This window comes from Martes martes (genome assembly GCF_963455335.1).
Source record: "Martes martes genome assembly, chromosome: 1".
Lineage (NCBI taxonomy): Eukaryota > Metazoa > Chordata > Mammalia > Carnivora > Mustelidae > Martes > Martes martes.
In genome coordinates this window covers 1,253,217-1,265,231 of record NC_137888.1, presented here as the reverse complement: position 1 = coordinate 1,265,231, position 12,015 = coordinate 1,253,217, and the positions used below count along the sequence as shown (strand labels likewise).

The 12,015-nt window shown below is 59.6% G+C and overlaps 1 protein-coding gene across 1 annotated transcript in view; it reads left to right on the top strand.

The window, feature by feature from the left end:
- Positions 1–12,015, top strand: part of ADARB1 (adenosine deaminase RNA specific B1) — an 82,314-nt gene that overhangs the window by 52,392 nt on the left and 17,907 nt on the right. Inside the window, exon 8 of the mRNA XM_080828416.1 lies at positions 6,093–6,274. Within this exon, the coding sequence (XP_080684542.1) occupies positions 6,093–6,274 (182 nt within the window). The remainder of the gene's footprint in view (positions 1–6,092; positions 6,275–12,015) is intronic.

Below are 12,015 nucleotides of genomic sequence, written 5' to 3'. Positions count from 1 at the left end.
TCTGCTGTTCTGCCGCACTACACCGTCATACCGTTTGGATTTTGAATCCGTTCTGGTGTGTATGGGGGAGGGTCAGTCCCTCACATCTGACAAGGAGTCCTCGGCACCCGCTGGGTGTCCTGCGACTCGCCTGCACTTCTGACAGGCCAGCTGTAAGTTGGGGATCTCAAGGCCCTCCTCCTTGGGTCCGATTAGTTTGCTGGAGCAGCTCACAGATCTCAGAGAAACATTTTCCTCATTAATCACCAGCTTATTAGAAAAGGATTAACTCAGAACAGGCAGATGAAGAGACACGGAGGGCAGGGCACGGGGAGAGGGTCTTACGTGGCCTCGGAGGGAGCTTACGAGCTCTCTCCGGGTGCTTTGCTCTCCTCACATCCACGTGTCCACCAACCCGGAGGCTTCAAGCTCTGTCCTTTGGGGTTTTTATGGAAGCTTCATTACACAGGCACCATTCATTAAATCATTGGCCATTGGTGATTTCTAAAAAATTTTTTTAAATTTCTTAAATAATCTTTACACCCAACGTTGGGTTCAAACTCATGACCCCAAGATCAAGAGGCGCAGGCTCTACCAGCTGCACCAGCCAGGTGCCCCAGATCATTGGCCGTTGGTGATTAACTCGGTCTCTAGCCCCTCTCTGCACCTGGGAGATCGGGGGATGGGGCTAGAGGTTCCACCCTCGTCCTCAAGAGCTTCTAAAACTTACCTCATTCACGTAGCAAAAGACACCGCTAAGTGCTCTCCTCACTCGGGAAATCCCAAGGGCTTTAGGAGCCATGAGCTGGGAAGCAGGAATGGAGACCAAGTATACGTCAGGCCAGATACGGTTCTTAGGAATCACAGCATCACCATTGCTGTAGCTTTATCGTCGGTCGTGAAGCTGCAGTCTTGGGCTCAGCGTCGTTCTCCTCCTGTGCTGTCCGTGTTGGTTTTTCTGGGTCTTTTGCCTCCACTTGAACTTCAGAATCCATTTGTCAGTACCTGCAAAATCCTTTGACTGGGACTCGTTGAATCTGTGTGGAGTTGGGAGGAGCCGACATCCTGACGTGTTGGGTATATATACCTATCCATGAACATGGAATATCTCCCCCACTTATTTCTCTGATCCTTTTATCAGAGTTTGGTAGTTTTCCTCATATAGATCTTGTATGTGTTTTGTTAGCTTCATGCCTAAGTATTTAACTGTTGATGCCAGTAGTGTAAATGGGCTTGTGTGTGATTTCAGATTCCACTTGTCCGTGTTAGTCGCACTGACTTTTGACCCAAGTGCGGTGCTAATTCAGTGTGGAAAAAAGTCTTTTTATTTAACAAGCGGTGCTGGGAAAATTAGATATCCATATGTAAAAACAAACAAATGAACTTCATACTCTGCACCACACATAAAAGTTAACTCCAGATGGATCACAGACTGAGATGTGTAAAAGTTGTAGAAGAAAGCAAGGGGCCTGCAGTTGGGGTAGGCGCCTTCTTACATAAAGTACCAAAAGCACTCAACTTCATCAGATTAAAATTATTTCTCTTCTGTATTTTTAATTTTTTAGAAAGATTTTATTTAACTTTTGATAGAGAAAGACAGCAAGAGAGGGAACACAAGCAGGGGGAGTGGGAGAGGGAGAAGCAGGCTCCCCGCGGAGCAGGGAGCCTGACATGGGGCTCGATCCCAGGAACTGGGATCATGACCTGAGCCGAAGGCAGACGCTTAAACGACTGAGCCACCCAGATGCCCCAGACTCTTTTAAACACACCATCGAAAGAATGAGAAATAAAGTCACTGACTGGGAGAAAATATTCACAAATCAGGTATCTGATAAAGGGCCTGTTTGCATTATTAAAATTTAGACCCTCAAAACTCAACATGGGGGAAAAGCAATTTTAAAATGGGCAAAACATCTGAATGGACACTTCATCAAAGAAGACGTCAAGGGGACCATCAGCCCCATCCTCACTGGGAACGCACGCGAGACACAAAACACACCCGCCAGAACTCTGAGTGGATGCGGTGTGGACGGCGATGCCGGGGACCCGTGCCCTTAGCCGCCGAGGGCGGGCATACAGGTGGCACAAGCACTCGTGCAGAGTTCAGCGGTGTCTTAAAAGTTAAAGATGTGTCTAGCGCACGTCCAGAGTCACACGTGTGCGTGCCTAGCGGCTGTCCTTGTAGTCAGAAGTGTGAACAACCCGGACGGCCGTCTGTAGGGAGGTAGATGAACGTGTGCTGGTGTGTCCGTGCCGTGGGCTACTCCTTGGGGAGGAGAATGAGCAGTGACGCCCTGTGCGCCTCGGCTATGCTCAGAATGATGATGCAAAGTGCGAGAAACCAGACAGGAGTGCTTGCTGGGTGGTTCCATGTGCAGACCGCCTAGAGAGTGTGCACCAACCCCCCACGACAGAAGGCAGGCCAGGGTTGCCCAGGGAGGGGCCGGAGGTGGGGGCGCAGCGGAGCAGGCGCAGGACAAGGTCTGAGAGGGCTTTGGGGGTGATGATCTCAAGAGCACACACACAGATCACCTCTTGGGACATCTGGGTGGCTCAGGCTTGGTTAAGGGTCCGACTCTTGATCTCAGCTCAGGTCTCGATCTTAGGGTCGTGAGTTCGAGCCCTCCGCTGGGCCCTGTGCTGGGCTTGGAGCCTGCTTCAAAACAAGCAAACACACACCTTTTACCCCGTGTGTGCCTTACCATGCGCGGTATGTATGTCCGCCGCAGCTCCGTGACTCCCAGAAGGAACCACAGTGGAAATTAGAAAATGACTGTAAGCAGATCACAGAAAGCCCCACGGCTGCTCACTTACAGAGAGAACAAATCCCAATACATCGAAAGAAGGAAACAGTAAAGAAACTATTTTGGAAGACAACAGAGAAAAAGTCCTTGGTCCCTGGTGCCTGACGGGAGCTCCAGCCCTCTGCCCTCCCCAGGAGTGGGGGTGGGGTGCGGGGGTGGGGCTGGGTGGCCCAGCCCTCCAGTCTCCCGGACCGGCCCCCACCCTCTTGGGGTCACCTCAACAGCATAGACTCAGGTAGGCTTGAAGGGAGCAGCACGGGCCGGGCGGCTAGAAGGTCGTTCAGAAATGCTGTGGCGGCCAGGGTGTTGCCAGCCGGCTGCTGTCCTGTCCCTGCCCCGAGGGAGTGAGAGCATCCCGGGTGGCCCCTCTGGAAGGCGAGACTGCCCATGTCCCTTACAGAGGGCCATCACCCCGGGCCACAGACGTCCCCGTTGGACGGGACAGAAGAGCACGGGATTGGGGCAGTGGGCAGGCTGGGCGTGAGGAGGCAGGAGGAGCCCTGCCTCTGGGGGTCACCAGGTGCCGTCTGTCTGTCTGGTGGGGGCCCGTGATGAGAGGGTAGCCACGGGGCCAGGGGAGACGCACAGCGAGTCCTATCCAGAAGGAGCGGGGGCTCGGTTCCCACGACCACAACCTTCGTGCCCTCAGCTGCATGGAGGGAAGGGGGGAGGAAGCAGGGACCTCCTACCTGAGGCGGGTGCCCTCCACTCTGCTGGGTAGCAGGGCAGTGGAGAGGAGAGGGGACCCAGGGCAACAGAGCTGTGAGCCCTGGCCTCGGAGAAATCACTTTGGGCGGGGTGGGGTGGGGAGAGGCCGTTTTACCCGGACACCTGCGGGTTCTTCCCAGTATCAGCCAGCTCTCCGCTGGAGACCCTGGCGCCCTCGGGGGGGGGGGGTTGAGCAGGCCCCAAGGCGTAGGCGGGTGGGCACACCTGGCCCGCGTCTTTGCAGAGGTTTGCTTGGCGACATCGGGAGCCCGGCTGCCTCCGCCCTCCCGGCCCTCCGCATGCTCCGTGAGGCGCGTTGGCAGAGCCCGTCTGCAGACGTGCCGGCGTCCCACGCGTCCCCGCCCGGGGCCTCCACAGAGCCATCGTGGCTGCTAGAATTCTTCACGGAGCATGTGTTCAGGATTACTGACTCGGCACAATCGCAGGGTTCCGCAGGATCACGCTTCAGGGTTTGCCCTGGGAAGCTGGATTCCGCTCGAGATGGTCTAAACCCCGTAGAGGCTTGGATTCACATAAGAAGGGGTGCCCTGTGGTTTTTGTTAGCATGGAGCCATTTCACGCTTTTTCTTGGAAGGTGGGAAAATCTGTGTTTGAACTTCCTTTCCAGGGGGTGGGAGGAACGTGGGGGACTGGGGTCCATCCCGTCAGCGGGTTTTATTAGGTACGCGGTTCCGGTGCCCCGCGGTCTCAGTGAGGGAGACGGAAGCCCGCGCGTCCCTCCTGGAGCTTGCACGCTGGAGGTGGGAGTGGAGACAGATAATGAGGACCAGAGCCCCGGGGCGGGGGTGGGAAGTCCACTGTGGCGGGTGGAGGCCCCCCGCGGAGACGGACTCCTGCAGAGACCGGGAGGTGCGGGCACTGTGGCCCGGAGACTGCTGGGGACGGGCTCCAGGCTGGAGGGCCTGGGAGGAGGGGTCAGAAGCCCCCTTACCCCTGGTGGCCCACGCCTGGGAGGGGAATGGTGGGGGAGGGCAGCCAGGCCAGATGGGGTGGAGGGGCCTTTGAAATGACCGTGATTTCTAGGGGGAAGACGGGAGTGTTGGAGGGTTTGTGCACAGGCGTGGGCTGGCCTGGCCTGTGTTCACAGGGTCCCACGGCGGCTCTCCTGGGACGGGCCACTGAGGGTGGGAGCCGTGGTCTCTGTGGGAGACAGCGGTGGAGCAGGTGGGGACCTGCGACTTGAGATCTGTGGTCCAGCAGGGGCGATGGCAAGATGGCGCCTCCTGGGTCCGTTCTGACAGGGGGTCGCCAGCTCTGCTAGGCGCCCACCCGTGACTCTGCAGCTCTGGCCCCAGCGCGGAGCATGGAGCTGGGTGGGTCAGGAGTGTGGGCCGTGGGCCCTGTGCCACCACCAGTTGCCGGTGGTGACCCACTGGGCACTGCCCTCTGCCCCTTTCCACAAGGGCCGGGGGGCCACTGGACTTGGGCCCGAAGTACAAGCACGGTGCGGCCACAGTGGCCTCGCGGTGAGGGCAGCGCAGGGAGCGGAGAGGGGCTCGGCACCCCAGCCCCCCCCCAGCCTGCCCAGACCCTCAGCCCCGAACCTGAGCCCATGGGCCTCCCTTCCTGTCAGTTTTGCCCCCAACAGCCTCCCCCCGTAGCTCCTGCCTCCCCGAGCGGCGTGCAGGGGAGTCGTCTCCAGAAATCTTCCCGCGAAGTCACACGGTGCTGCTGCCTTGCCCGGAGTCCTTCGTGGCTCCCGGCGGCTCTCGGGCGGCGGCCGTTGGGCCTGGCCCGCTTTCCCCTGGTCTTCCTCCCGCTGCCACTGTGGCCCCCTCTGGGGTCTGACGGGGCCCCTCTCGGGGGTCCCTCCTGGGCCTGAGCGTCAGGGTTCCCCTCGGGAGCCTTCCCTGAGGTCGGCACCCCCGTGTCTTCTCCTTGGAATCCCGCTTTCTCTCCAATCAATCTCGTCTCTGGTTATGTTCTTGATCACGTGTCTTGTCTTGTTCCTGCCCTCGGTCCAGACGGCCCCTGACCCCAGGAACACGGGGCGGGGCCTTCCCTGTCGCCGTGGCCTCGGCACCCAGCACCACGGGCTTCTTGCTGTTTGTGGGACTCAGGAAGGAGGACGGCCTGCCGGTGAGCGGGCAGGTGCGCGGGAGCAGAAGGCCTAGGTTGCCAGCGACGGGAATGGCGCCGTGACTCGTGACCCAGGGCGGCGGGGAGCTCGCCCTCCCCTCCCGCCCTAGCCTCCCCCAGCATCTCAAACCTTGTCACCAGGGAGCAGCAAGCGGCCAGTTTGAGGTTTTCAAGATCTCCTCTGCCATTGCTTTTATTGGAAGTAAGAAAAACGTACTTGCTCTTTTGGTTTTTCTCCCAAGAAATGTGGCTCGTGGACCCCTCCCCAGCACTGAGCCTCAGGAACGCGTTGCAGGAGGTAGAGTGGCCAGAGGCCACGGCACAGTCCTGAAGAACTGCGGAGCAGGCTCGCTCGGTGTCACTCCTGGGTGCCGCCTCTTCCCGGTTGTGCGGTCTGCTCACCGGGAAGGACGTCTGTGTGCAGGCAGCTGTGCCGCGCAGGGCTGTGGTGTCGCCCGGCACGGAGCCCCTCCACTCACAGTGTGCCCCCTCTGCCCGCAGGTGGAACGTGGTGGGCGTGCAGGGGTCCCTGCTCAGCATCTTCGTGGAGCCCATCTACTTCTCGAGTATCATCCTGGGCAGCCTCTACCACGGCGACCACCTCTCCAGGGCCATGTACCAGCGGCTCTGCGGCATAGAGGACCTGCCCCCGCTCTACGTGCTCAACAAGCCCCTGCTCAGTGGCAAGTGCCTGCGCCGCGTGGCTGCGTCGGTGTCCCGTGACTGTGACTGTGACCGCGTCGGGCTCTCAGGCTCCGTGTTCCCGTGACCGTGACCGGGCCGCGTCGGGCTCTCAGGCTCCGTGTTCCCGTGACCGTGACCGGGCCGCGTCGGGCTCCGTGTTCCCGTGACCGTGACCGGGCCACGTCGGGCTCTCAGGCTCCGTGTTCCCGTGACCGTGACCGGGCCGCGTCGGGCTCTCAGGCTCCGTGTTCCCGTGACTGTGACTGTGACCGGGCCGCGTCGGGCTCTCAGGCTCCGTGTTCCCGTGACCGTGACCGGGCCACGTCGGGCTCTCAGGCTCCGTGTTCCCGTGACCGTGACCGGGCCGCGTCGGGCTCTCAGGCTTCGTGTTCCCGTGACCGTGACCGTGACCGTGACTGGGCCGCGTCGGGCTCTCAGGCTCCGTGTTCCCGTGACCGTGACCGGGCCGCGTCGGGCTCTCAGGCTCCGTGTTCCCGTGACCGTGACCGTGACCGGGCTGCGTCGGGCTCTCAGGCTCCGTGTTCCCGTGACTGTGACCGTGACCGGGCCACGTCGGGCTCTCAGGCTCCGTGTTCCCGTGACCGGGCCGCATCGGGCTCTCAGGCTCCGTGTTCCCGTGACTGTGACCGTGACCGGGCCACGTCGGGCTCTCAGGCTCCATGTTCCCGGGACCAGGCTGGGCCGCGCGGCTGTGTCGGTGTCCTGTGACTGTTACAGGGCCGTGTCGGGCTCTCAGGCTCTGTGTTCCTATGACCTGGCCGGGCCGTGTCGGGATCTCAGGCTCCGTGTTCCTGTGACCCGGCCGGGCCACGTCGGGGTCTCACCTGTGAAAACGCTGTAGGGAAGCTCTTCTCTGTCAGAACAGAGAGCGGGAGGCTGTGTCTCAGGGCCTCTAGGCCACTGAAGTGGGTCCTCGTTCCTCTCTTTACGGACTAAAAGCCTTTGTAGATAAATTACAGCCTGGACTTGGCACCCACCGTCTTTCTTTGCCTTGTATGTACATATTCACGTCCCATGTCAGAGGGAGAGACTCAGGGATGCCGAGCTGCCTCCTGTAGAGGGAGGCTGGGGATGGAGTTGTGTGCCCCCGGGACGGGGCGGCGGGCGGCGGCGGCCGGTCCTGAGCGCCCGTGGTCACAGACTTGTTTGCCGTGTTCCCTTTAGCAGCTCAGTGGTGACCGGTGAGGGGAGCAGGAGCTCTCGAGTGCAAGGGTCCTAACTTCTCAGTTCACCTCTCTTTAAGGGACACAATTAAGGTATTTTTATCCTTTTGAAAATATCATTTTGCTCACTTTTTTAAAGCTCAGAACTAAAACCGTAACCCCAAACTAACACATGTGTTTCTTGGCGTCGTGTGCACGCTCCCTGGTTTGTGGTGCTGGCTACTAGCTCGCCCTTAGCTGAAGGAGAGCAGCACGGTGTTTGAGTTGAAGGCATGTCTGTTAGAGCACGTAAATTATGCAAAATGGAGAAAACCAGTGGTTGTTTCTGATCACATTTTATGGCTTTCTGACTTTAACCTTTATCTTTTACGAAAAAATGCTGACTCTGCTAAAACTTGGTGGTGAGGGCCCCCGAGTGTCCGCACGCGTGGAGCCTGCCCTGGGAGAGAGGGGACACGCGTCAGTGTCCTGTCGCATGTTAGGACGCGCATTTCCCATGACGCAGAAAATCGCTTTCCCCACATGGCCTCCACGGTCTGTTTCATTTCAGCGGCCAGCCGTCTGCGACGCCGGGCACAGGACAGGTGCTCGGGCGTGGCTTGACCAGCGCCGTGTTGGCCAGGACTGCGCCCAGGGTCCTGTTGCTGAGGGGATGTTCTAAGGCCCTGGAAGGAAGCTCATTTGTGACAGTCAGGAGTGTTCTTATCACAGCGTGTGTGTGCAAGGTGTGCACGTACCTGTGCAAAGATGGTGAAACAGCATTTGCGAGATGGAGAGCGCGAAGTCGTCCTCTGTGTCTCGCTACAGAGACCGAGTCTGTCGCACAGGAACGGTCTGCTCTTCACTCTCTCCCGGCGTCGCTTCCGCTCCCGGGCGGTTTGGTGGACGGTGCCCGTGGGTGCCAAGGGCCTCCCGAGGGGTCGGGGTGGCCGGCTGCTGCCGCCTCATCGGCGGCTTGGATCGCCTGGTTCCTGGCCTTCCCCATGACAGGGCCAGGCCGGTGCCCGCACGACCCGTCTGGGAAATCCGGGGGCGGCACTGGGGTGCGGGAGGCAAAGTGTTTCTCCGACGCTGGCCCGCTGGGCAGCGTCACTCTGCCGGCAAAGTCCGTCTCAGAACACAGACTCCTTGCAGCAGTTCACCTTGGGCGAGGCCGTATTCGGAGGCTGTGCCGCTGCTTTAGCCCGAGGAGGGCCGAGGTCTGTGCAGCAAACAGCTCTGGAGACGTCGTCGGGCCCTGGAGTCCTCGCGTGGCCGTCAGGGGCCGCACGCTGGGGGCGGGGGGGCACCAGCACCGCAGGAGGGGGCGCGGCCGCCGCTCCGTGGGCCCATGGCCCGTCCCGCAGTCTGGGCTGACGACGTGGCAGGTGCGGCCATGGACAGAAGCACTCGAGCACGGGGAGTCTAGAGCAGAGACTGTTGATGTCACACGTTTGGGAGGTGACACTCCTATGAGGTGGGCCCCACGGCCGAGCCCTGCAGACTTTCTTGCAAGGGAAGCCTTGTGCTGAACAAGGGGCCCGGACGGTGGTACAGCCGGGATGCTGGAGTTGTTGCCCTCGGGCCCCGTGCATAGGGGTGTGCGTGCATTTGTTAAAGTTCCTGGGCGTTTGTCCTGCCCCCTCACCTCCTATTGTCTCACAGAGGGTGCCTGGGTTCAGGGAGAAGGACGGCGCGGCAGTGCCGAGGTCCAGGGCATCCGGGGGAGGAACGGGGTGGCCGTCGGCGCCGCACAGGGACCGGCCTGTTCAGCAGAGACCAGAGCAGACCCAGGCGGACTTCGCTGGAAGGTGTCGCTCCGGGCTGGCTTCCTTGGTGCCCCCAAGGACAGATGAATCATTTTCCTTTCAGCACGGAAAGTAGATTTTTACGAGAAGAAGCACTTCTCGGTGGCGAGCTGCTCCCATGGGGCCACGGGCACGCGCGCGACGCCCTTCCCTGACGCTTCGGACGTGGAAGCTCCTTGAGCTCTCGGATCTCGTTTCCGGATTCGTTTCCAGTCCGGCCCCTGCAGGCTGTAGAGCGCCTCTGGCCTCCGGCTCGCATCTGTCTGCCCCCGAGTCTGAGCTTCTGTGCTGGCCCGGGCTGCCGTCCGGGTGCACGCAGAGACCTCGGGAAGAAAGGCCCACGGTCTGAACCTTCCCGAGGCCCTGCGGTCGTGGCCGGCTGCGCTGTCAGTGTGGACACAGGGCGTGACCATCAGGGCAACGCCAGGAGCGGGTAGGTTCTCGTGAGTCCAGTCCGTGGGGGCCTCTGGGACGTGCGGCAGAAGGAAGGCAGGGGCGCTGCTGGCCTGCTGGGTGAGACACGCGCCCCTTCCGCCAGTGGAAGGCCACGTACCCATTCACCAGGGTTGGAGGAGCCCGTGTCCGCCTCTCTCCCGGAGCACAAGAGGGTCCGTGGGACTGTTTTCCAGGCAGAAGCAGGCGCAAGGGGCTGGAACGGCCTCCGCCAGAGTTTCCGGACCAGAGCTCAGCCCCTGGTAGCAGCAGGTGCTCGCGCTGGATGACCCCAGTGCCTGCAGGGGACACGGTGACGGCAGCTTCTGGTGGGAGGCCAGCGAGACAACCTGCCAGTGTCTTCTAAACTCTTAAGTCCCGCGGACGTGGTCTGCATGTTGTTTTTCAGAAATTCTCTGCGTTGGGGTCTTTGGTGGTAAAGTATTTACTTACTTAATTGATGTCGTTGAAGATTTTTCGAGATAAATTGTAATACTTGATGGAGTGCTGCTTTCAAACCAGGTCCTGGGGCACATACAGCCTGGCTCCCATCTCCCCTCGGGATGGGGCGAGCTGCATCCCCGCGCCGCCCCACCCTGCACAGATACACAACGGACAGCCGCGCTGCTGGCGTCCTTCCTCCCGCATCCAAAGTCAGAGCCCCTTCTGTCGCGCCCACGGCCTGCTGGCTGGTGGAGACTTTAGAACGCAACGCACGCAGCCCCGTATTGCCTCAGGAGCGCAGAGTCCAGTGAGAATCCTGCCTGTGCCCCTGGGTCTGTGTGACGGGCTCTCCCCCAGCCCAGGCCGCCAGCGTCATGCTTGTCTCTCTGGACTAGAGCGCCCGGGCTCTTCCCCGAAGTCAGTGCCGTAAAACCCCAAGGCCCGGTTCCAAGAAGAAGTGTTGTTTGGCCAGAGGTGCTGGTGTGAAGGGATGTGGCCGGGGTTAGTGGCCACCCAGGAAGACGACGCGGTGCCCAGGCCAGGAAGAGCCCGAGCCTCACTGCCCCGCAGGCCTCGTTCACTTCCCTGACAGCTCAGACGTCATCTTCCTTAACAAACATCAGAATGGCCGTCTCGCGGGTGCTCTGCTGCCAGCGGAAACGTCTGCAGACACAGGCCCAGGCTCGGGGGGCATCGCTGCGGGAGGCCACACGCTCGGTGTCTGTACGGACGCCTTCACGGGTCGTGGGCTGTTGGCAGAACAGAGGCCACCTCCACCAAGATCGTAAACTATACATTTTTCTGGTCAGCCAGCAAGTGGCGAACAGTTTCTGTAACGGGAACCCGTCGTGGCCCTAAATATCTGTCACCAACCACCCCATACCTACGTCACTTTTGAGGACCCATCAGTGCGTGAGGAACCGTAGAAAACAGTCTGAGGAAGGGACCGCAGCCGTACCAGTGCCGCCCAGAGCTCTCAGTGGCACACGGCGTCAGTCGTCAGGCCGGCTTCCAGTCTGTAGTTTTGCTCCGAAAGTTCGGATTCAGCACACCTACTTCACAGTGGCGGGGGGCGGGGGGCGCCCATTGCCAGCCGAGCCGCACCTGCTTTTATTGGTTTCTGCACCACGGCCCATGATTGACTCATTACCCTAGTTCTCGCTCCGTGGCCCCAGAAACACAAGCTCCTCATTAGTGTCTGTCCCCACAGTGGTGGTGGCCCCGGGGACTCATAGACATACATACACTCTTGTGACCATTTGAGAGCTTTCTGCCCCAGAAAAAGCATCTGGTTTGCATTGAACCTTCAGGCAACTATTTCTTTTTGCCTTATTTTCTCATTTTTGCTAAGGATGGCACTTTATTTAGCTGAAAATATAAAAATGATTTGTACTTTAAAGTCTTATTTTTCTCATTAACTCTAGTTTTAATATGTGAAATGTTGTACTTCTAAGGTTTAAGTATCATTAAAAATAATCCTTTATTTCGATCTTATTGTAAACAAGTAATGGGATTCTAGAGGAAGATCATATAAGCATTACCCGTTTATTCATGGGAGATTCAATCCATTGTGGTAGAGTCCCCACCAGCTGTTCCTGAACAGGCCCCCACCTGCACTCAGGACCCCAGGAAACCCTCCCTGGTTCTGTCTACTTGAAAGGCTGCGCCCTTGAATGAGCTCAGTGGCCTGAAGCAGACACCACGCCAGGCAGGTGCCAGAGAGAGGACAGGTGCGCGAGGGACCCTATCAAAGACCCGGGGACCCTGGCAGACACCACGCCAGGCAGGTGCCAGAGAGAGGACAGGTGCGCGAGGGACCCTATCAAAGACCCGGGGACCCTGGCAGACACCACGCCAGGCAGGTGCCAGAGAGAGGGCAGGTGCGCGAGGGAC